This window comes from Ailuropoda melanoleuca, chromosome 1 (genome assembly GCF_002007445.2).
Source record: "Ailuropoda melanoleuca isolate Jingjing chromosome 1, ASM200744v2, whole genome shotgun sequence".
In the NCBI taxonomy this organism is placed as follows: Eukaryota; Metazoa; Chordata; class Mammalia; order Carnivora; family Ursidae; genus Ailuropoda; species Ailuropoda melanoleuca.
Genome location: NC_048218.1, coordinates 17,466,112 through 17,488,590, shown reverse-complemented (window position 1 = coordinate 17,488,590; position 22,479 = coordinate 17,466,112). Strand labels below are relative to the sequence as shown.

General features: G+C 40.4%; 1 protein-coding gene across 6 annotated transcripts in view; it reads right to left on the bottom strand.

Annotated features, from left to right (window-relative positions):
* The window catches only part of APP (amyloid beta precursor protein), a 258,939-nt gene that overhangs the window by 147,297 nt on the left and 89,163 nt on the right, over positions 1-22,479 (bottom strand). For all 6 annotated transcript variants that reach the window (XM_002920062.4, XM_011226002.3, XM_002920063.4 and 3 more), the window contains exons 4-5: positions 5,323-5,435; positions 3,278-3,471 (exon numbers count right to left, since the gene is read on the bottom strand). In XM_002920062.4, coding sequence (XP_002920108.1) covers positions 3,278-3,471; positions 5,323-5,435 — 307 coding nt within the window. The remainder of the gene's footprint in view (positions 1-3,277; positions 3,472-5,322; positions 5,436-22,479) is intronic.

The following is a 22,479-nucleotide window of genomic DNA, read 5'->3' as shown; positions in this document are numbered from 1 at the left end:
CTAAAAAGAAACAATCTATCAAGCCATAAAAAGACACGAAGGAACCTTAAATGCATATTATTAAGTGAAAGAACCTTATCCGAGAAAGCCTACAGACTGTATGAGTCCAACTCTATGACAGTCCAGGAAAGGTAAAACTATGAAGACAATCAACGAAAGATCAGTGGTTGCCAGGGTTGAGAGGGTGGGAGGGATGACCAGGTGGGGCACCAAGGATTTTCAGTGAAAATACTCTGTATGATACCATAATGATGGCTACCTTACACACTTGTCCTAACCCACAGAATGTACAAGAGCAAGGGTGAGCTGAGCCCTAACTGTAAAGTAGGGATTTGGGATGATCACATGTCACCTGTAACAAATGTACCACTCTGGTGGGAACTGCTGATGTTAGGGGAGGCTATCCATGTATGAGGGGGGAGGGGATCATGGGAGCTCTCTGTACCTTCTGCTCAATTTTGCTATAAACCTAAAACTACTTAAAAAAAAATCTTTAATAAATTATTTTTTAAAAATCCAAGAAATGGAGTGAAGGTAATCAAGTGGTATTCAGATAGAATACAATTATAGCAGGGAAAATGGGAAATAAAGAAATGGAAGAAGGTACAGAGAGATGTTGAGGTAGAGAAAATTCATTAATTTACTCAACAAACACGTACGAGTGCCTACTAACTCCCACGTACCATGATGTAGCAATTCAGACAAAGGACTGTGAAGGGGTCATCTGTGGAGTGTGAAGGAGAGTGATGGACTCTCCCTGTGGAACCAAGGAGAATGAAGGTGGCTTGGATCAGCTGCTATGTGGAAGGTGACAGGTCATCAAAGAGTGATAATTCAGCACATCTACTAACACAAAGATCCCAGCTGATGTTATAGCACGAATAAGAAATGGAATTAACTGATAGGGTTACATGACATGATACATCAACCTTACAAAACTCAGAAGCAATTAAAGGGAGAAATGACTTTTTCCCAAAAACGAAAGATTGACAAAAATATGGTCAGAAAATGTGAAGGGTATCAACAAGTCTAGGATATTCAAATGAATAGGTAAAAATGGTTATCCACTGGGTCCATCCAGGTTAGAAAGGACCCTCCTTCCCAACCAAGAAGAGAGAAGAGAAAAGAAAAAAAAGAAAAGCAAAGAAAAGCAAAGATAAAGAGGATAGCGGGGGTACCTGGGGGGCTCAATGGTTGTGCGCGCTCTCGATCTCTCTCACTCTCTCCAATAAATAAATAAATCTTCTTTTTTTTTGAAGTAGGTTTTATAAGACATTCAAAAATGTGTTAACTGGGAAAGAAAGAGGGCCTGGTAAAAGCCTGTCACTCTCAGGATACAACAGAAATACCCATTCTTAATTAGAAAAGTCACTGAATGGTCACAAATGGTGGGTCACCAACCTCGATACAGGGTTGTAAGTGCACAGCTAACTCTCATTTTAACAGCAGTCATGGAGCTCTCTTGGTTTACTTGCCATTATTTGGGTTGTTTGTTAAGTATAGAGTCAATGCAGTGATGGGAAAAGAGCACGTATCTAACAGACTGAAAATGGCCGTCCAACTTTAAAATCCCCTTTTAATACTGGTTGCACTGCCATAACGTAGTAAAAGCCCTCATGACAAGAATTCTCTCAAGAACTCATTCTGAAACTTTCAAATCTACATATGACTGAGGAAAAAATACGCAAAAACTATCATAAAAGCTGTTAAGAACTAGGCAATTCCAACTTTTAGAGAAAGCAGCGATTAGATCCAAACCAACAGACATTTCTACACCTGGCTCATGGAATACAGGTGAGGGACCAGCCATGGCCCAGAACACAATCAGTCCATCCCAGGGAAAAAAGCTCAGATGCCTTCCCACTGGCAAAACCTGCTCTCCCTGAGGTTTCCTGCCCTCGGAGGAGTTTACTCCACTGAACTTTAACCTTTTACAGAGAGAAATACTGTGAAGCATACAGTTGACTTTCCCCTTATTTCTTCTCTTGTTCTTCGTAATTCACTTATTTGTTTGTTTAGCTTTATGTCCTGCTACACTGAATACAATTTTTCTAAATCTAGCAAAGAGGTAACACAAAAGAGCTTAACTAACAAAAAAAGTTACAGTAAAATTGGACAATAGTCACCAAAGAGAAGCCTGACATTATTAACTGATAAGAAACAGCACACTGGGGGGGCACCTGGGTGGCTCAGTCGGTTAAATGTCCAACTCTTGGTTTCTGCTAAGGTCGTGATCTCAGAAAATCTACTTGAGATTCTCTCTCCCTCTGCCCTTCCCCCCTGCCAACTCCCTCACTCTCAAAAAAATACATCTTAAAAAAGTATATATTTGTAAAATATACAATATATATTTGTAAAATATAGTTGTTTCTGTAAAATTATTTTTAAAAATTCTACAAAATACGTTATAAAAAAATAACTGACTCTGTAAGTCAGAAAACTTTACAGTAATAACCGTTAAGTCTTAACAATTCATACTTATGTTCTTTTGGAAAATCTGTGATACCAGGGAGCATTTGAAGGGATTCTGGAGGAAAAGGAGAAGTGAGATCATCATCACCACTGGGGGATGACACAGCATGAAAATGAAGATGGAACCAGATGGTTTTTCTAACCCCAGAATTCTAGTTTTACAACTTTAGGATCTGAATATAGATGTTTGCTTTTAATAAAAAACAAGAATCTAGAAGTTATGGGATTAAGATCCCAAAGGAAAAAGAGGTCAAAATATAATTCTTAACTATCATGAAACCAGAGAATAAAGAATTTTAAGCAAACACTTATGAATGCCTCTGACTTCATTCACAAAGGAAGAGATGATTAAAGGCCAAAAACCCACAAAGACAAACAAAAAAGCTAAAACCAACCGTTCTTAACAAAAATTCAGATTTTGTTAATGACTGATGAAATAATCCCCAAATCTTCTAAATTATAGACCAAAACAGAAGGCCAGTCACTCACTCAGGATTTCAATTCTCTACAGAACTACATCTTACACTATCAGTGGAATTTTGATCCCAGATTTGGAGATGAAAATAAAATAGTTAAAATTAACTCAGTGATGGTGATCTAATTAGATTAAAATTACACAGTTCGCCGTAACCATAATAGGAGTTGAGTTCATGGTTAGATTTTTTTCCTCATAAAAGCAAACTCTTGACAGGAGTGGACAGAAATCCTTTTAATGAGAAATGGAAAGATACATTTATAGAAGAAACAAAACTACATGCTAGATGTTCTGGCATCTACAAGAGAAGAAAGACAAAGGCCGCCTTACCTCCCGTCTGCATAGTCTGTGTCCGCTCCGCCCCACCAGACATCTGAGTCATCCTCCTCTGCGTCAGCTGAGTCAATATTGTCACTTTCCTCGGCCAGCGGGCAACATACAAATTCCACCCCTCGGAACTTGTCAATTCCACAAGGCAGCAACATGCCATAGTCGTGCAAGTTGGTACTCTTCTCACTACAGGTCTACAGAAGGTAAGGAGAACACAGTGAGGGGGGCAAGGTAGATTTGCTTCACTGTAAGAAAATCCCAAATATAATCAACAACACAGAGAGACTCAATATTTCAAGAACCAGTTTCTCAATGGCAAGGGCCATTTGCTTTTTTGAGTGGATTTACAAGTTTCTTTAGCACAGACTACTTTGGTACCCTTATTTTTTAACTTATTTCATAAAGGTATGTTGTTATACTATAACTATTATAAAAACAACTGGAATGGAAACTCTTTAGGAAAGAAGGTATAGAAGAGCCTATGGTGTGAATGGCTATCAGAGAACCAATGCTCTGCGGTGTCATTAGCACATCAGGAAGACATGATGGCTCCATATACATCCCCAGCCTACTTCCTCCTCTAGTCCACACGGATGCGGACGTATCTCATTCTAGAAATTCAAACTCTTTTGGCTCACTTCCAGAATAACAATCCTGGGAAGAAAAGAAAAGTACCCTCTGCTATGAATCAAAACTTACAGTCCAAATTAGAGATTTCTCCATCAACATCTTTTTGCTTTCCTGGGATTTGCTAAATTTGCACAAAGCGAGATTCACTTAAAGCTTTGAAAGCATCCACTGGTGACAGAGGAAAGATTAATAATTCAACACATGGATAAACAATGAAAATATTACAGAGTGTATTTTGACCTCATAGGAATTAAAGTCATTTTTGTTTCTTAGTAACAACTTTTTTTTTTTTAACTCAAGAACAAATGAAAATGAAATTATCAGATGGGTAACTGAGCTTCAAATTATCTGGTTTGTTTTCTTAAGATCCAAAAAGCTCTTAAACATCCAAATCTCATTTTTCTATAAAGGAAATTTTGTTTCACAGTAAGTTGGAACACATTATTTTATAAAATGCAAAATTAATGCTAGTTCTTAAGTGGTGTTTTTTGCCTAACACTTCAAAGCTATCTGAGCTAGATCAGGGTTTCTCACTCTCAGTACTATTGATATTTTGGGTCAGATAATACTTGGTATTAACAGGCTGTCCTGTTCACTGAGGAATGTTTAGTAGAATCTCTGACCTCTAGCCCCCAAATGCCAGTAACACCACCACCTCCAATTGTGACAACCAAAAATGTCTCCAGACATTGGCTCATGTACCTGGGGAGGGATGAGGGAACAAAACTGACCCCATTTGCAAAACACTGATGGAACAAAGGAGCCTAATTCTAGGAGACTGATCTTCCACAGGAACTATACACACTTACTAGAAAAATTTCATAATATACCAAAGGGACAAAGCAGTTTTGAAGACAACAGTAAGTGACATTTGATGCTAATTGTTTTACGTTATTTATCCACTTCACCAAAAGTAGGGGTCAACAAAGGTTAGGGCTGGTGCCACAGATTCAACCACGATAGAAAAAATGAAGATGTTAGCATGGCATGGTGAACACAAGACTGCATGCCGTAACTCAGAAACTGTTAATATCGGACAAGCTATTTCCTGTTCTACCACTGCATTCCCCAGTAGATGATAGGAGAAAAGGTCAAATTTCAAAAACTTGGTATAGGACAAAAGAAAACAAGAGGTAAATAAAAAATAAATTGGGAAAAGAGGTATATTTTCAGGTTTGTGGCAAGTATAATAGTTTCTAGTTTATAAAACATGGCAGAGACATATAATAAATCTAACTAAATCTGGCTTTAACTCTTAAAAATTACCCGTGGATAGTTTTTTCTTTTTTAAATAAGAAATATAACTTATTCATCAACATGGCTACTGCCTGAAAATATCTTCTACAATGGCTTTCATTGCACATGTCGCCAGGAAATCTTCACTTTAGACGAGGAAAGAACGTACGGGCCCGTACCTCTTTGGCGACAGTGTGCCAGTGAAGGTGGGTTTCACAAACGTCCATCCTCTCCTGGTGCAGGAATTTGCACTTGTCGGGAACAAGGAGGGCGTCACTTACAAACTCGCCAACTGCAAGAAAAGGAAAATGCTCACGTCATTCCACCTGCATCACAGGGCTCTCGTCCCTGGGTCGTTATCAAGGAAAGACGGGCTAAAATACTTCAGAAGGTATACACAGCTTTTGAATGATGAAGTAGTCAATCCAAGAAAGGCTGGTACCCTTAGAATGCTGAGTCCTGCGTCCTGAGGTCAGTTCCTTGCCACATCAACCCTGATGGTTAAATTACTTTCCACATGTGTTAAGTGAAATCTTTATTTGATTACTATGAAGCTCTGACTGCAAAGTTAATCATACAAAAAGCCGCCATTCAACTGCAACAAGGGGAAAAAATACAGACTGACACTGCGAGGCAATCACTGAGCAGAATCAATATAAATAATTGTCCATCCCTCCTTCTTGGACATTTTATCTGTTCATAAGCTAAGAGAAAATGTAGCATTTTTCTACTTCTAAACAAACAAAATCTATCTATCTATATATATATACATAGTTTACATATATGACACACACACAGAGTGTAATTCAATTAAATTATGAACACCACTGCTTAGATTTTTGCTGTATTTTTAAAGAAAATGTATATCACACAAATTATTTCTAGCATAACTATTACTGCAGATAGAAAGATATTATATAAAGTCCTATAGGAACACTTACATTCTTATGAGGATAAAAGTTGGATAATTACAGAATGTAAGCTATGAGCTTAACTTTTGTTTTGTTCATTATAGTAACTCTAGCTTTTAGCAAGATTCTGCCCACAGAAGGCAACAGACGTCCTGATGAATGAAGACATTAAATGCTGTAATAGAGAGGCGCCTGGGTGGCTCAGTTTGTTAAGCGTCTGCCTTCCGCTCAGGTCGTGAACCTGGGGTCCTGGGATCGAGCCCCGCGTTGGGCTCGCTGCTCAGCAGGGAGTCTGCTTTTCCCTCTCCCTCTGCCCCTCTGCCCGCTTGAGCTCTCTCACTCTCTCTCTCTCTCAAATAAATAAGTAAAATCTTCAAAAAAAATTAAATAAATGCTGTAATAGATATGAAGATGGTGCTGGGCCTACGGAGTGAACACATCCGCTTGGGTGCACTGGGAAAGAACTCGAAGTAGAAACAAAGATGAGGCTACAGGGAGGAGGAGGAGTACGCCGTGTAGAAAATGAATGGAAGCTCCAAGATGTAAGAGCAGCATCTATCTTATTTAACATACCACTCCTGATCCCTGGCCCAGTTCTGGCAAACATGACCATCCTGATAGACGGATGGATGAATGGCAAAAGGCACTTCGAAATGAGGGCAAGTCCTGTGTAAAAGAGAGGAAGAAGAAAGGGCAAGGCATATTGTAGAGAGGGCGAAAGTCCAACGTGGCTGGAACACCAGGTGAGTGTGGAAGGGAGTGCAGAAGTAAATGAGACTGGAGGAAACACTGGGCTCTTAACTGTAAGATCTAAAGTTCTGGATACCACTTTGGAGGCAACATAAGCCCAAAGATACTTGAAACAGGAATGCCATGCTCAAGTTGGTCTTTCCGATAAACTCTCTAACCAAGTAAGCGGAGGGAGACAGCTGACTAGGGGGGCGCTGCAGTCCTTCGGGCAAGACAGGCAAGAACAGATTTAAACCAAATAAACAGGGAATGCAAGTTGTCCACACTCCAGCAAGGAACGAATTTTTTTTTCTTTCACAGTGGGTTAACACCAAATTTTCTGAAAAGGACCATAAAGAGTGATGAAGACCTTGAGAGGGGAAAGAAAAAAAACCCTTTTTCTGTTCCCATTACAGAAAAGTGTTCTTTAAAACTTGGTGTCCATAAAGGCGTTTAAATTTGAGTCTGTTTCTAGGTCAAACATTTAAGATGTCGCATGATATTTGAGGACTTATTTTAATAAATAATATTTGGATAAAAACCTAAGCGAATCATAGGGGATGAAGAGCCCTTCATCTTGTCATTCCTTCAATCTTTAAGACAATGCACGATGCCCACAGCATGGTACTGTGAGTCACAGAGAATGTTAGAATTATGAGACGTGATGCCCCCAAAAGGCTGTGGGTGCTGCTTGTGGGAAAGGAGCCCATGAGTCCTGGGAGCCCGTGCCAAGGTGGTGGCCGGGGCCTCACGGGCAACACTGCACCTCAGCTCGACAGCAGCTGTGCGACAAATCTCTTACAGTATCAACCTTACTTCTCAGGGGAGAAATGCCTGCCAAGAAACGTGTCTAAGGCCACCTGCCCTCAGCAGATAATAACCTCACCCCAGAGATGAACATTAAGGTACGCAGTTTAGGGAAAGAAATAATGCAAATGACATCACATTTTTTCCCCTTTACTTTTACTAAGAATACTAACAAACAAACCAAAACCATGAAACTAAATCCCGCATGAGCTGGAGAATGGAAAATAAAAGTAATCTCATCCAAAGCCAATACACCTTCCCCAGGTGGACTCTTCATGGTTTGTCAGGATAGGCAATCAACTGCAGCTGTTAGCAAGGATACTTGATACCTCAGTGTCCCGATTTCCAAGGCCACACAAGAGGACTGAAGGTGCCTTCTTCACTTACAGGCTCTGGTCAGTCAAACCATATTGCCGTATTTACAAATGTCCAACACAGTAAGTGATTTTTTTTTTTTAATTTTACAATTATTGGAAAGATTAAATGCCTGGCCCAAGGCTATTAAGTCAGTTCAGGAGACAATCAGGAGCAGGTATCAGACACTCTCCACCTCGACCTAAAACAGTTCTTGCAGCATAAACTGGTTAACAGCTGGCAAACAATAGTGTGTCTGGTTTTACTTGCCTGGAGGCCAGGCTGCTGAAGACTAGATTTTACTGCAAAGCCAAAGTCGCGGAAAGATATTTGCCTTGGTAAAATCTCATGTTCCTCAAAAGGACATGTATTGCATTAATTTGTAAAAAGATATTAGAATTTTTTTTTAATTTGCAAAAGAACATTTCATTTAGCATTGTAAAGATGCTCTTAGGTTTCTAATAATGTACATAGCCAAGAAATATATGCCCCCTGAATGAGACTGCTTTTTTTTTAAAAGGATGAATACTGGTTATTTAATAAGCCCTCAGGCCAAGAAATATATGCCCCCCTGAATGAGACTGCTTTTTTTTTTTAAGGATAAATACTGGTTATTTAATAAGCCCTCAGGACTAATGGCAAAATAGGAAACTCATTGTACTTTAACATAACATTAAAATAAACTTGGCAATGACTATGCGGTTTTACAGCCCTGCTTAAACTACTTTCAAAATTGATGAAACATACCAGAATGTTACACATTAGAAATTTCAAGCAATTAAACCACAAAAATCTGTTAAAAATTTTTAATAAAGAATTAAAGAGGAGTGGTAAAAACATAATGACTCCTTTCTCATAAACTAGTTTAGTATAAAATGGTTTATATGCTCTTCCCTTATAATTCTAAAAGAATTACTCTCAACAACCCATGATACAACAGGGGACATATGGGAACTCTCTGTACTCTCCATGTCGCGTTGCATGAATCTAAAATTGCTCTAAAAAATAGTTTTTTAATTAAAAACAAAAACTCTAACAGTACGTACCTGGAGTTTCCATATAAAACTATGTATGCTTTTATTTTTAAAATAAACCTTCTGGTTTCTTTGGTCTGATTGTTCAGGTAAAACACACACACACACACACACACACACACACACCTTTTAACAGAATTCAAGTGAAAGAGATTGAAATGAATGAAGTACCATAATGAGAAATCATGTTCCTGTTTATGCTGACCTCTGGGACATTTGGCACCAGTGAATCCTAGTGTATAAATTCATCAATATTATACTGTGCAAGTTTATTGATAATCATACAATCTGGTCCTCTTATTTAAAAAAAAATCACAATTTATATCACACACACACACACACACACACACACACACACACACACACTCTCCAACTATAAGGGGATTTTCAAAGCTAATCAACGAGATCTGCGTTTGGCCAAAAAGTCTTGGCAAGATGAACAATGATGTCCAATTCAATTGGGACTCGGCAGGCCTTAATCCACTGGCTCTTTGGTGGTCTTTGAGAGGACTGTCTAGCTCAAATTACCTCATTTTGCAGATGGGAGGCAAAGAACCCAGGTCAAGTGGCTTGCCCACAGAGCCAACTGGCAGTGGACATGGTCTAAAAATCTGGGTCTCTGGGTTCTCCATCCAAGAGTGGAAACTCAACTCATTGTCATTTAAACTCTGGTCGAAATAAGTAACTTGACAAATTCCTTCGGCTTTTACCAAAGTAGATTCACTTTTAAACTATAAAATGCTTAAACGTTATCATATACAATGCGGTCCATTTGACAATAAAGATAGATTTAAATTACCTAGCAAGCCATAAAAAACAGCTGGGAATGCATAGCACGGCATAGAACAGGACACGTGATAAGCCGTGGCTTCAAGACCCGATGGGGGGGGCTTTCTCTCATACGACAAGTCTGGTCCTGAGGCTGGGGCTGCTGCAGGTTTTCAATGCCACCCTTATGGTCTAGGCTATTCCCATTTTCTGTACTGCCGTCCTTAGCATGGTGGCTTTTGTCTCAAGTTCCGTGGTCAGTAATGGTCACAGTGGCATGCAGGAAATAGGAGGAACAGGCCAAGGCATGAGGGTTTTCTGTTTGGGTCTTTTTTTTGCCTTCACACAGCTTTGCTGTTTCACATGGGATGGACTCCCTCCCTGTTTTCTACATCCTCTGTGCCATGACTATGTCATCTGGCCGTGCTCAGCTGCAAGGGAATCTGTGGGAGTATTTTCAGCTGAGCACATTGTCACTGTGAACAAAAAAAAATCTGGGATTCTTTTAGAAAGGAAGAAGTGGGAATAAATATTAAATAGGCAAGTAGCAGAGTCTCCCATACCAGGGAATTCAGATATAGGAATGTAGCTTTCAATTTCCGTGCCTTTTCAAAAGACAGATAATTCCAGGAAGAAGACAGAGTGAATATGATGGGTTACAACTAAAACCACCAAGTCTCTGAATTCATGGCACAGGGAGAAATTGGGGGTGGCATGGGGAAGAAAGAGCAAAATCGTGCACAGCTGAGACTGATCAACATTCAGAGTCTGAGTGGGATTGCACAGACTGATTAAAAGATTCCAGAACCATACATAAGAACTTCAAGTTACGGAGATCTCAGAATTAAAAAAGTGTTTCTATGAACTTGCAAATATTACAGTGGTGTTGGCCAGAATCATGGGGAACAAACAGTGGTAATGTCTGAGGTCTATGCATTTCTGCCCAAGGGGTGTCCTTCCTTCCTGGTCCTTTAAGAGGTAAAGAGGATTCGGAAAAGGGATGAGGAAGGGGGTCGGGGTCAGAACGTTCCAGCAACGTCATCACTGAGTAATGGCAAAGCCCGTTTCCTTCCCTGTGCTATATATACTCCAACACGAGGGAGGAGACATGGCCCGGATCTGGCTCTTGAGGTAAGATGCCGACAGTTAACAGCAATTCTGGACTCTGTGCCTGGCAATCACACAGCTGCTGTGGGGACATCACCTCACACCATACTCGGAACCATGCACTGAGGCAACTGCAACGATCTCACTGCATAAGGGCAGAAGGTGAGCCTGACGAGTTATAGAATCAGCCCAGATCACACATGGAGGCAATGGTGGAGCTGGGAAAGTGAGATGAGTTAACAGTCGGATAGCACTCAACTCAGTGCTCACTTATTTACTCTTATTATGATGATGATGATGATTTCCTCCCAGTATCCATTCACCAACCACTACTGTTTCTCATATTAATACCAATTACAAGGACAGAAACAACTACTCTGCATTGTTGACTGATCACCTATTATGCTCCTTCTGAAGGCAGTGAGGTTTTAGGCTCAGTACCTTATCACCATACAGTTATAGTTCTATAGTCCTACGTTTGAGCATTGCTTATGATGTAATGGGTAATGGTCATGCCAATCCTGGTCAACACAGTGGGGCGGAGTCCCTCAGCACGGAATCCGTGTGACCAATCTTTTCACCTTCTGTGCTGGGCTCTGGTCCTCGCTATGAGGGGAGGGGTTTCCTGGGATTCCCCTGGCAGTCAGTCTTTCATCCACTAACTTTTCATTGCATAATTTCTATTTTTAATTAATCCTGGATACAGGAGTGAACAAAACAGATGGAACTAAATGAAATTCTAGAAGGAAAAGATAAAAAAAATAAAACAGAATGTCAAATGGTAATAAACACCATGGAGATAAAGCAGAGAAAAAGATAGGGATGGGGAAGGGGAGATGTCATGCAGAGGAAGTGGAATTTTAAATAGATTTGTCAGGGAAAGCCTCACTGAAAATATAGTATTTGAGGGAAGGCCTAAGAAAGTGAGGGAACAAATCATCAAGATATCAGTGGGAGGAACATTCCAGGCAGAGGAAGGAACAAGTACAAAGGTCTTGAGATCGAAGTGTGCCTTGTAAGTTCACAGAACAGCAAGAAGATCAGTGTTGTCAGAGAGGAGTGATGGGGAGGAGGTCAGTGGGTGAGTGAGAGCGGACTGTATGGGGCCTTAAGCATTACCCACACTCTGGCCAAAACCCTGAGTAACACAGGAAGTCTCTGGAGTGGTTTTCTAAGTGAGTTATTCTTGCCCTACAGGTCAAGATTGGGAGTAAAAAAACCGGTAGGGAGCTGTTGCAGTAATCCAGGTGGGAGATGACAGTGTCTTGGACGAGGATGGTAGCAACAGAAATGGTGAAAAATTGTAGGATTCTAGATGTAGTCTGAGGCAGAATCTAAAGGATCAAGTAAGTGCATAAGAGAAAGAGAGTCAAGGATCTAACTTGTTTCTATTCCAGTAGCTAGAGGATACTTTATACAGAAGATGATGGAAAACAGGTCGGACAATACCCTTCCATTTCTCCCTCCTGGAAGTGCAGACAGGTGAACACCATAGATTTATGTGCTTATTACCCTACACAATTACATACACGCATATCAAAACGAGAACTGTAGATTAATGTTTACTTAGGTAATTTTTAACTTTACCATTTCGGAGTCTCAGTCCATGGACGATTTTTCTTGAATTTGCTCGTTATGTACCATTATTTTCTTCTTTTTTTTTTTTTTTAAAGATTTTTTATTTCTTTATTCAACAGAGATAGAGACAGCCAGCGAGAGAAGGAACACAAGCAGGGGGAGTGGGAGAGGAAGAAGCAGGCTCATAGTGGAGGAGCCCGATGTGGGGCTCGATCCCGTAACGCCGGGATCACGCCCTGAGCCGAAGGCAGGCGCTTTAACCGCCATGCCACCCAGGCGCCCCTGTACCATTATTTTCTAACTTTCACATTTTATCACACAGAAATTTTTCTGGGAGGCATTTGTGCTCAAGACATGGGAAGAATACTTACAGGGTAGCCAAAATATTTCTCAACAAACCTCCCCATGTGATAAAACTGTGGTTAACTTTTGCAGAGTAGGGAGTTACCGGGTTCTCCAGAGGACAAAAGATGAGTTACACATTGCTTTAAGAACTGACTGTTGGCTACCACCAACATTTCTTTATAACTATTACCAGATAGCAGTGAGAACGCGGTGCCTTCTTCACCTCAGAACTATTTGCCAGAGGGCAGACACTAAATGGCATGTTAAGGTAAAGGCAAAGAAAAAAAGAAAAAAAAAAGTGAAAACCAGAAGTTTCACTTAAATTGTCTCTCTAATTTATTCGAGTGAAGGGAACACAGCCTTATATACATACATAAATGCTGGGGTGAGTACAAGACAGAAACAGTGTTTGACCAAGGCTCTGAAAAACACTGGTCTCAAATAATGAAAACAATGCAATGGATATATACTTAAAAGACAGAACACAATGAACATTTGTTAGCAGTTTTGCAGCTTTCAAAAAGCCTCACATAGGAATGAGTTAACAAGTCTGATAGAGCTATGCAAGTGTGCTGAAATTGAATAATTAACTAAATGGAGGGTGGATGGTAGAAGTCAGGCTTTTCACTGCTGGGAATGAGAATTTACAGACAAGCAAGGGGAGGAGGTGGAATGATCCATGGGGTAATAAGATAGGAGATCTGGAGATGTCAAGATGAACTCATATTTGGCTTAATATAGGTACTGATGCCTGGCTTTAAGAATACTTACAGAGAGGTATAATACAAGGGTGTGTGTACACAAAGCTATTGCTCGCTCTGTCAGCTGAGAGGGCCCAGGGGCTAAGGCAGTCTGGTAGCAAAGAGCACACCCAGCTTCTGAGATCAGACGAGATCAGGCATGTTCGGGGTGGTAAGGCGCTAGACTCATCTTGGTTTCTAACACCATTCTCCAATAAAAGGAACCGGGGCTCCTTGGAGAAATGGCTGATTCTAGGACTGGTGCAGGATATACACAAGATGAGTCTGGAGTATCTTGTTCAGAAAAAAAAAAAAAAAAAGAGGCTGTGTCAAATAAGCACAGCAGGCAACTAAAAAAGCTCCCAATGGCCAGGGCAGAAATAATATGAGCCATAAAATATATAAAGTAGTTAGTACTGGATTCTAACTCAATGTATTCATAAGTCCAAATGACTGAATAAATAAATCAATGGGTGGAAAGAGACAAAACTGTGCAGAAGAATTCCAAATAATCTACATAGATACTCTGTCCTCAAAGAGGTGAAGCATAAATCTCTACTCCTTGATTGTAGGCTATGCATGGTGACCTCCCTCCCGAGTACAGTGCACAATGGGGGAACAGGGAGTAACTTTACACTGGAGAAACCTGACAAACACTACCCCAGCCATCATGGTTGGTCTTAACAGTGACATACCAAGTTGGTAATATGTGCATTTAAGAAAGGATGAAAAGGCCACTTTACTTCTGTGGTCTTCTTTCCAAAAACCCATAACCCCAGTCTAACCATGAGAAAATTCCAACACAGGAGCCCCCAACAAGACACCTGACTGGTACTCCTGGAAACTGCCAAGGTCATGAACAACAGGGAAAGTATGAGAAGCTGTCACAGCCAAGAGGAGGCTAAGGAGATCTGACAACCAAATGGAATGGGTTTCTTGAATGGGATCTTCAAAATAAAGAAAATCTGAACAAAGTATGGACTTTATTAATAACAATGTCTCACAATTGGTTCATTCATTGTAACAAACGTACCATCTTAATGGAAGATGTTGGTAATAAGGGAAACTGGCTGAGGTGGGTATTTGGAACCCTCAATTTTTCTGTTAAGTCTAAAACTTAAAAGTTTTCTTAAAAACTTTTCTGGAAATCTTCATATAAGATTTCATACCTATTTGGCTCTGTATCAACATTCTGGCCTTCAAAAGCATGGTTGTGAGATTATAGCTGAAAAGAAACTGGGGTTAGAAAGATCTTGCTAAATGTGGGCTTCTCTTCGATGGCACTTACAATGACTAAACAGAGCTTGGCTTTCGATTTTCTAGGCAAATATTTTCTCCCTGAATCATTTGTGCGATGTGTAGTATTTAAATTCCATTTCAGAATTATCACACTTATCAATAAGAAAGGAGATGCTTTGCTTTCCAAGTTTAACCTTGTCTTAGAAATGTAAACGTAACCCTTTACAAATGAGCAATCTCAGGCTTGAAGACTAATCTCTGCATAGCTCATGACAGAGCCAGGCTGGACTCCAGGTCTGGCTGAACTGTAATCCTCACTACACACCAGTGAAGCATTACAACATTCCACAAATTCCGCTTCATGGCTTCCTGGCCAACCGACCCGAGATTAGCTAAACTACATGAGCTCTTCCTGTTGTCTCTCTTACTGTATACTTGTAATCATTCCAACATCAGTTAAAAGATGGAATTATGAAAATAACGGCTGTTAAATCTTTCCAGATCAGGGGTGTGCAAACTCTGGTGTGCTGGATCGGCACCTAGTGTCACCCTTCCTCCCTCTCATCCCAGCACTGGGATCCCAGTGCCCCTCACCCCAGCACCTGATCTAGGTGTGTGGGATGTGCCTGAAAAACAGACCTCCCCAGAGGGAGTCTGATTCAGGTGGTTCAGGGGCCACTCTGAGAAATGATGTGAACAGCAGGGCTTCTCAAGCTTCAGCACAGACACAAATCACCTGGGGATCTTGTTAAAACGCAGTTTCTGATTGGACAAGCCCAAGGTGGAACCTAGTCAGCCCCTGTAACAAGCTCCCAAGTGAGTCAATTTCGGCTGTTCCTTCAGGTAGCAAGGGGCTACTTAAGGTAATCCATTATAACTAATCTTATTAAGGTTGTGGTTGTTGTTTTTGTTTTTTTTAAAGTTACAGTTTATTATGAAACACTTTTTAGAATGGCTTGTCTTTTAATTTTTTTTTTTTCTTAAAGTAGGCTCCACAACCCCGAGACCAAGAGTCGCACGCTACACCTACCGAGCCAACCAGGCACCCCTGGCTTGTCTTCTTTTTCTTCTCACTGTGTTAGAAGGCACAGAACATAAAACTTACCAGTTTAGCCATTCTTAAGTGTACAGTTCAGGGGTGTTAAGTACATTTACGGGATTGTGCAACCAATCTCTTTTCATCTTGCAAAACTGACACTATACACATTATACAATTCCCCTTCTCCTCTTCCCCCGACCCCCTGGCAACCAGCATTGTACTGTCTTTATGAATTTGACGAATCTAGGAACTTCATATGACTGGAATCATAAAGTATTTCTCTTTTTTGGGACTGGCTTGGTTTGTCCTTTTTTTTTTTTTTAAAGATTTTATTTATTTATTCGACAGAGATAGAGACAGCCAGCGAGAGAGGGAACACAAGCAGGGGGAGTGGGAGAGGAAGAGAAGAAGCAGGCTTATAGCGGAAGAGCCTGATGTGGGGCTCGATCCCATAACACCAGGATCACGCCCTGAGCCGAAGGCAGACGCTTAACCGCTGTGCCACCCAGGCGGCCCGGTCTGTCCTTTTAAAAACATATCATCGAATCCTTCATGCTTTCCTTCCCTAAGCCTGGATCTTGTCCCATAGATTTCTCATTCTGGCACAATTTTAAGAATGGAGTGTCTTCTCACACAGCCCTGAGAGCCAAGTTGCTCCTGTTTTGTCTTTTCTTTCTGTAATCACAGAAGATAAGAGAATAGGGTAGAAAAAATTCTGTATTGAAAGGCAGAAAGGGAGAAGATGACAGAGAGACTCAGAAGGATTTAGTGATTTCCACGTATGAAAAGGTGAGGCTAACAATACTCTTGGCCACAGAAGCTCAAACAGGATGCGGGACAAGGATAAACATTCAAAGCTAAAATGATCTGGTTTAATTTTGTTACCACTCAGGACTGCTGAAGACCACTGCGCACCCAGTTCTGCGAGAGCTACAAAAGAACAAGCCACAGTCCTACACAAATGAGTACAGAGCAGCACCGTCCACATGGGACGGAGGCCACGTTGGCAGTTTTAAATTTCTAGCAGCTACAGTAGGAAGGTCGATTGTAGTAACGGACTTCATTTAACCCAGCATATCCTAAACTTCGTCATTTCAATGTGCAATCAATGTAAAAAACTTACGACTAACAGTCTTCATTCTCCCCGACACTCCCCGGACCAAGTCGTCAATAGCTGGTGTCTATTTTCCACCTCCCCACACGTCAGTTTGGACTAGCCACATTCCAGATGCTCAACAGCCACGTGTGGCTGGTGGCCCACCACCGGGCAGCACTCACTTAGGGTCAAATTTCGGAGAGCAGGAATATCTTTCAAGGAGTGATGAGCTGAATGTGGACAGGATGAGGTTATGGGGTAAAATCTGAATCCAGAGATACAGGCCTCAAGAGAGAAATAAATCTTACGTTTGAATACACCGAAGAGACCGTATTCACAGTTCTATATGCTAACAGAATGCCATACATATTAATCACCGAGAGGGCTATCACCAGAATTCAATTTGTTACCACCCTTAGCCCTATTTACCAGCAAATAGCCCTTTTCCCTCATTTCTCTTTTTGTAGTTCTCACACTTTTAATTTTTATTATAGAGTGTGTGATGAATTCGGAGGTGGAAATTAAGGCAGATTTCCTTTACACCCAAACCTACTCACATCTTCAGCCTCGTTCAGTGTTGGATATTGAGAGTTGAACTGAAAAGCAGATAGTGTGGGGGCATCTGGCTGGCTCAGTCGGTTAAGTGTCTGCCTTCAGCTCAGGTCATGATCCCAGGGTCCTGGGACTGAGTCCCATGTTGGGCTCCCTGTTCAGTGGGGAGTCTCCTTCTCCCTCTGCCTGCTGCTTCCTCTGCTTGTGCTCTCTCTCCCTCTCTCTCTCAAGTGAATAGAAAAAATCTTTTAAAAAAATGAGAAGCAGATAGTGTGGGGAGAGTCTCCTAGATTCTTTATTTTGTCTCTCGAAAACGTAAGTATCCTCACTGGCTGCTTTCTCTTAATACTTTCTTTCTACCTTATTAAAATATTCATAGCCTGATAGATTTTAAAGATGCAATTAATTAGGGTTATATATGGGGCTTTTAAAAAGCCACATAATTGCTAACAAAATACCAATCAGGCTGATGTGCCGTGAGGCCAGAGAACCACCAGTTATTACCCAAACCTTAAATTATACAGAGAGGTAAAAATACACAGCCTGTTTTTTCCACATACCGTACTCAGAAACCCACATGTGAGGTAGGCTATCATCGAGACAGGAAGAGGCATTTTCGCCAATAAACTTCTCAACAGAGCTGGGGACTGGCACTTCCAAGGCCCTGACTATCCCTCTTTCCAACCTATTACTATTTGGCCTTGCTGGAACAATCTTCCTCAAGTCTTCTCTCAATGTTTATAGGGACAAGCACATTCATCTGCTCTCAAGTTCGTTGTTTTCTCTACCAGAACACTTTGCTCCTTAAATTCAGTCTTCTCGAGCTTTCCAACTATGGAGACAACTTCTGTTCTTCCAATGCTCTGTCTTAAACTACTTGTTCTTTTCCTTTCACTAATTCATCTTTTAATAAACCTGATTTTAAAGTTAAGACACTGCCCTCTATGCTACTTTCTCACTCAGATACAACCGGCCCTTGAACAACACGGGTTTGAACTGAGTGGGTCCATTTGTATGGAGAGTTTTTTCAACAAATACAGTACAGTATTATAAATGTATTTTGTCTTCCTTATGATTTTAATAACATTTTCTTCTCTCTAGCTTACTTTATTGTAAGAATACAGTATGAATAATACACATAACACACAAAGTATGTGTTAATTGACTGCCATCAATAAGGCTTCCGGTCAAGAGCAGATGGCTAGTAGTTAAGTTTTGTGGGAGCTGGAAGTTATATGTGAATTTTTGACAATACAGGGGCTCAGCACCCCTAACCCCTATGTCGTTCAAGAGTCAACTGTATATCACCCATGTCCAGGAATTCAACAACTTCCTTCCATCATTTTTCAATGATGACCTTTCAGTTGACATTTACAGTCCCTAGCTGGACACCTACTTAAGAGGGTAACGCTTTTAGGAAATGTACACCTGACCATCAAATTTTAGAGCTGTACCCAAAGAACAATAAGCAAATCCTCATGGGGTCAAACATCTTATGTGGAAGCAAGAAAAAGGAATAGAAACAACAGTCAACATGTGTGTGTGTGCGGGGTGGCGACCATGGTGGGGACTGCCAAACAAATTCTCCTTGGTTATAAAACCCAGGTCCGTTTCTCACTTAACTATGCCTCTACTTTCTCAATTAATATTTGTCACTACTTGATGTCCCAAGCCCCATGGGTTGTACCTCTATCACACTCAAACTATCCACATTCCTGAAGCTGGACCTCAGATCATGTCACACGCAGAAATGTTCTGAATTTCTCAACTCCAGTAAACCACTTTGTGGGCAGAAACTTACCTTCTAGCTCTCCCCATTCCTTTCCACCTGCTACAACTGCTCATGACCCCGTGTCCCTGGACTCTTTATCGCCCGCTAAAGTCAGCAGAGGTTTCACCACCTTCCTTCCATTTATCTCCCTGCACTGTGGCCTGGACACGTAGTGCATACATTCATCACCAGCGCTTATAACCAGCTAGCTACCTCCCCCTGTGATCATAACGCCCAAACTAGATAGCTCCCAAACTAGTTGTCCCAGCTTCTCTCTGTTGTACACGTGAGATCCCTAGTACCCACCTGCCACACTGGGCTCCCTGAGAACTTATTAAGTGTCCCTTCTGGATTCTCTTGTAACAGCCTGGACTTGAAAATGTCCACCTTTAGTTGACAATGGAGTTGTTTTCTAACAGTCAGAGGAATATATATTGCTTTATATTTCAGGAGTTTTCCAACTCACAACTTTTCAGGAAAAGAAAAAAATACATCCTAAAAGATACAAAGCTACTTAGGACAAAAGGACTAGACAGAGAATTCATCAGGAAAAATAAAAAGACATGACATCATTTAACAAAAGAGCCAGCTACACTATGGTATTTGGAATTAGGTATTTGGATACCTTCTACCGGTATCAGAACACTGCTAAGTCCTCAAAGCTTTGTTAAAACATAGAAAAAAGGATTAGTGTTCTGTCACTGTACCTGCAACACTATGCAGGGAAGAAGGACACAATATCTAAGAGAATAAATATAATAAGGATGCATGATTCATCAAGCTCTTCAATAAAAATATGTTTTAGAGGTTTACCCAGTTCCATAGAGATGTGTTTCAAAAATCATGATTTTTTTCAATGGGCATGGGTCCCAGCTAAATTAGAATCTCTCCCCATCTTATCACTCCTCTGTGGACTTAGAAATTGCCACCTGGATTTATAAACAAGGCTTAGTTTCATCACTGTAAATCAATCTGCCAGGGCTTACCACTCCTGAGAGAACTGAAATAATTGAATTTCTGGACTTTTAAGGAAGAGGGTTTGGGGCAGGAAATTAACACATTAAGGCTTCCAAGAGGTGTATCACACACCATTTAGCAGAAAACTCCCCCTGGAAAATTCGAATCCCACGTCTCTAATCCAGTATCTTATGGCTTCTAAGACTGGCAACTAAGTTATCTGTCTACACCTGCTAATACTCACAAGTAAACACTAAGAAATTACTGTGAATCTCTGTGATAATGTAACATAAAACCCACATTATAACAAATAATGGACCTAATCTGTTTAAAGATAACTCAAAAAAATCCTAGAAAAATCTAAGGTCAGTTAAAGGATATGCAAAATTTGAGACTACTGATCAGAGTCTTCCTCAATAACGTATTATTTCCGTATTGACAAAATTCCTTGTCGTGTGAGAGAACGAGAACAAGGCTATTCTTAAACCTAGTAATTTTCTTTTATCACTACAACTTCAATCACGGATGTAAATGAAAATTTCTGCTCACTTTGCTACTTTTCTGCTTGAATGAATTTTATAATGGAAACGTCTGTTCTCTTCCAACAGAGCACAAGTGTCATTCAAACTTTACACACCCGGCAAAGAGCGAATGCATTTTTTAGATGCCAAATCATTTAACCGTGTGTCACCACAAGCTGCACCACACACTGATAGATGCTGCAGTTGAAAATTCTCTCAAGCAAAAAGCAAAAGCATCAGAGGCAGGTGCATTCAGGCTTCAAACATTCTCAGACTCCTTCTTCCCAGCTCAACACAGCCAGCCCCGCCTCCCTTTCCTGGCCCTCATCAACCAGAAAGCGTGGAACTATGCCAAAGCCCATTCCATGACCCAAACGGTCTTCCAGGTCAATAATCCAAAGTCACATGAAAACTCCGTCTTCAGTGGCTCTCCAGGGAGCAAATATTTTGAAGAGCAAGCATTCCAGGCACGCAGAAACTCGGCCTTTAAATCAAACTAAATCTTAACCAGTTTTTCAAAGGCAGGCCTTGTTGCACGTAGAAGGCACATGAAAGTGTTCGAGGAAGGCAGATCTCTCATTTAGTTTTCACATTTATAAACGAGGAATCTGTGTATGATTAAGGCTTATCATTACAGGGGGTAATTCTAGGGTACTTCTCATTCCACATAATACAGTTTCTGTCTTTCACTTAAGATTATAAAGATGACTAAAACGTAGATTAGAGGAAAATCATACTTAGGGTCTCGGTTTTTTTTAACCTGGAAATGTTGTGGTTTTAGAAAAAAGCTGAGGGCAGACTTTTGATTTTTAGTAAAAATACTGGTTATTAGAATCTTCTAAGAAAAGTATAAACGATTTGCCATTTTCTGGGCAAACAAAAACTTTCTAGTAATGCACAAGGCTAATAGGACACACGATCTCCGTTACCTGAGTTAAAAGTGATCCATTTCATGGTTTAATGCATTGTTTATTCAAGGTCACCCCGGAAGGAAGGTGACCTGCCTCTCCCCCATCAGAAGAAACAAAAGGTCAGTTCCCTCTCTTGCCTGACACCCCTTCTACTCATGCCATTCATTACATGGTAATTTCAGATGTTTCATTTTTGGTTGATGTTCAAACTGTCTGGATAGCTGGCTATTTACATTAAGATATATATATATATATATATATATATAGAGAGAGAGAGAGAGAGAGAGAGAGAGAGAGAGAGTATATATCAGAGGCTACTTTTTTGGAAAAACAGAGGTAATGGCATGAAAAGCCAACTATCACACCAAGTAAGTGTAAAAGACACCTTCGATAACAGTTCTCATGTACAAATGAACATGCATTAACTGCAACAAAAAACACTTTTACTCGTTTAGACAGGTGTTTAACTGATATTCCTACATTAGGACAGTTTTCCATGTTTTGCTTTCAGAAGCAATTAATTCTCTTCTATCCAGTTACACTTTTAGCACAAATGTAAGATATCCTCAGAGTGGAAGATGCTAATTCCAACACTGAGATCACATCTATCTATCTATCTATCATCTATCTATCTATCTATCTATCTATCCATCTATCTAAAGCAAGAACTCTTATTTAAAATATAATTGAGAGGATTTTGCTTACACGTCTATCTTCATTTCTTTTTTTTTTAGGTTCAGCCTGTCATCCATTTCTTTACTTCTATAATTATATCCTCGTTTCTTTAAAAAAAAAAAAAATGAATACATAAAAAGTCCCTAGGGATTTAAGCTGGATTCATTTTATTCTTGCTATTAGTTGTCACTGACTGGCAGAA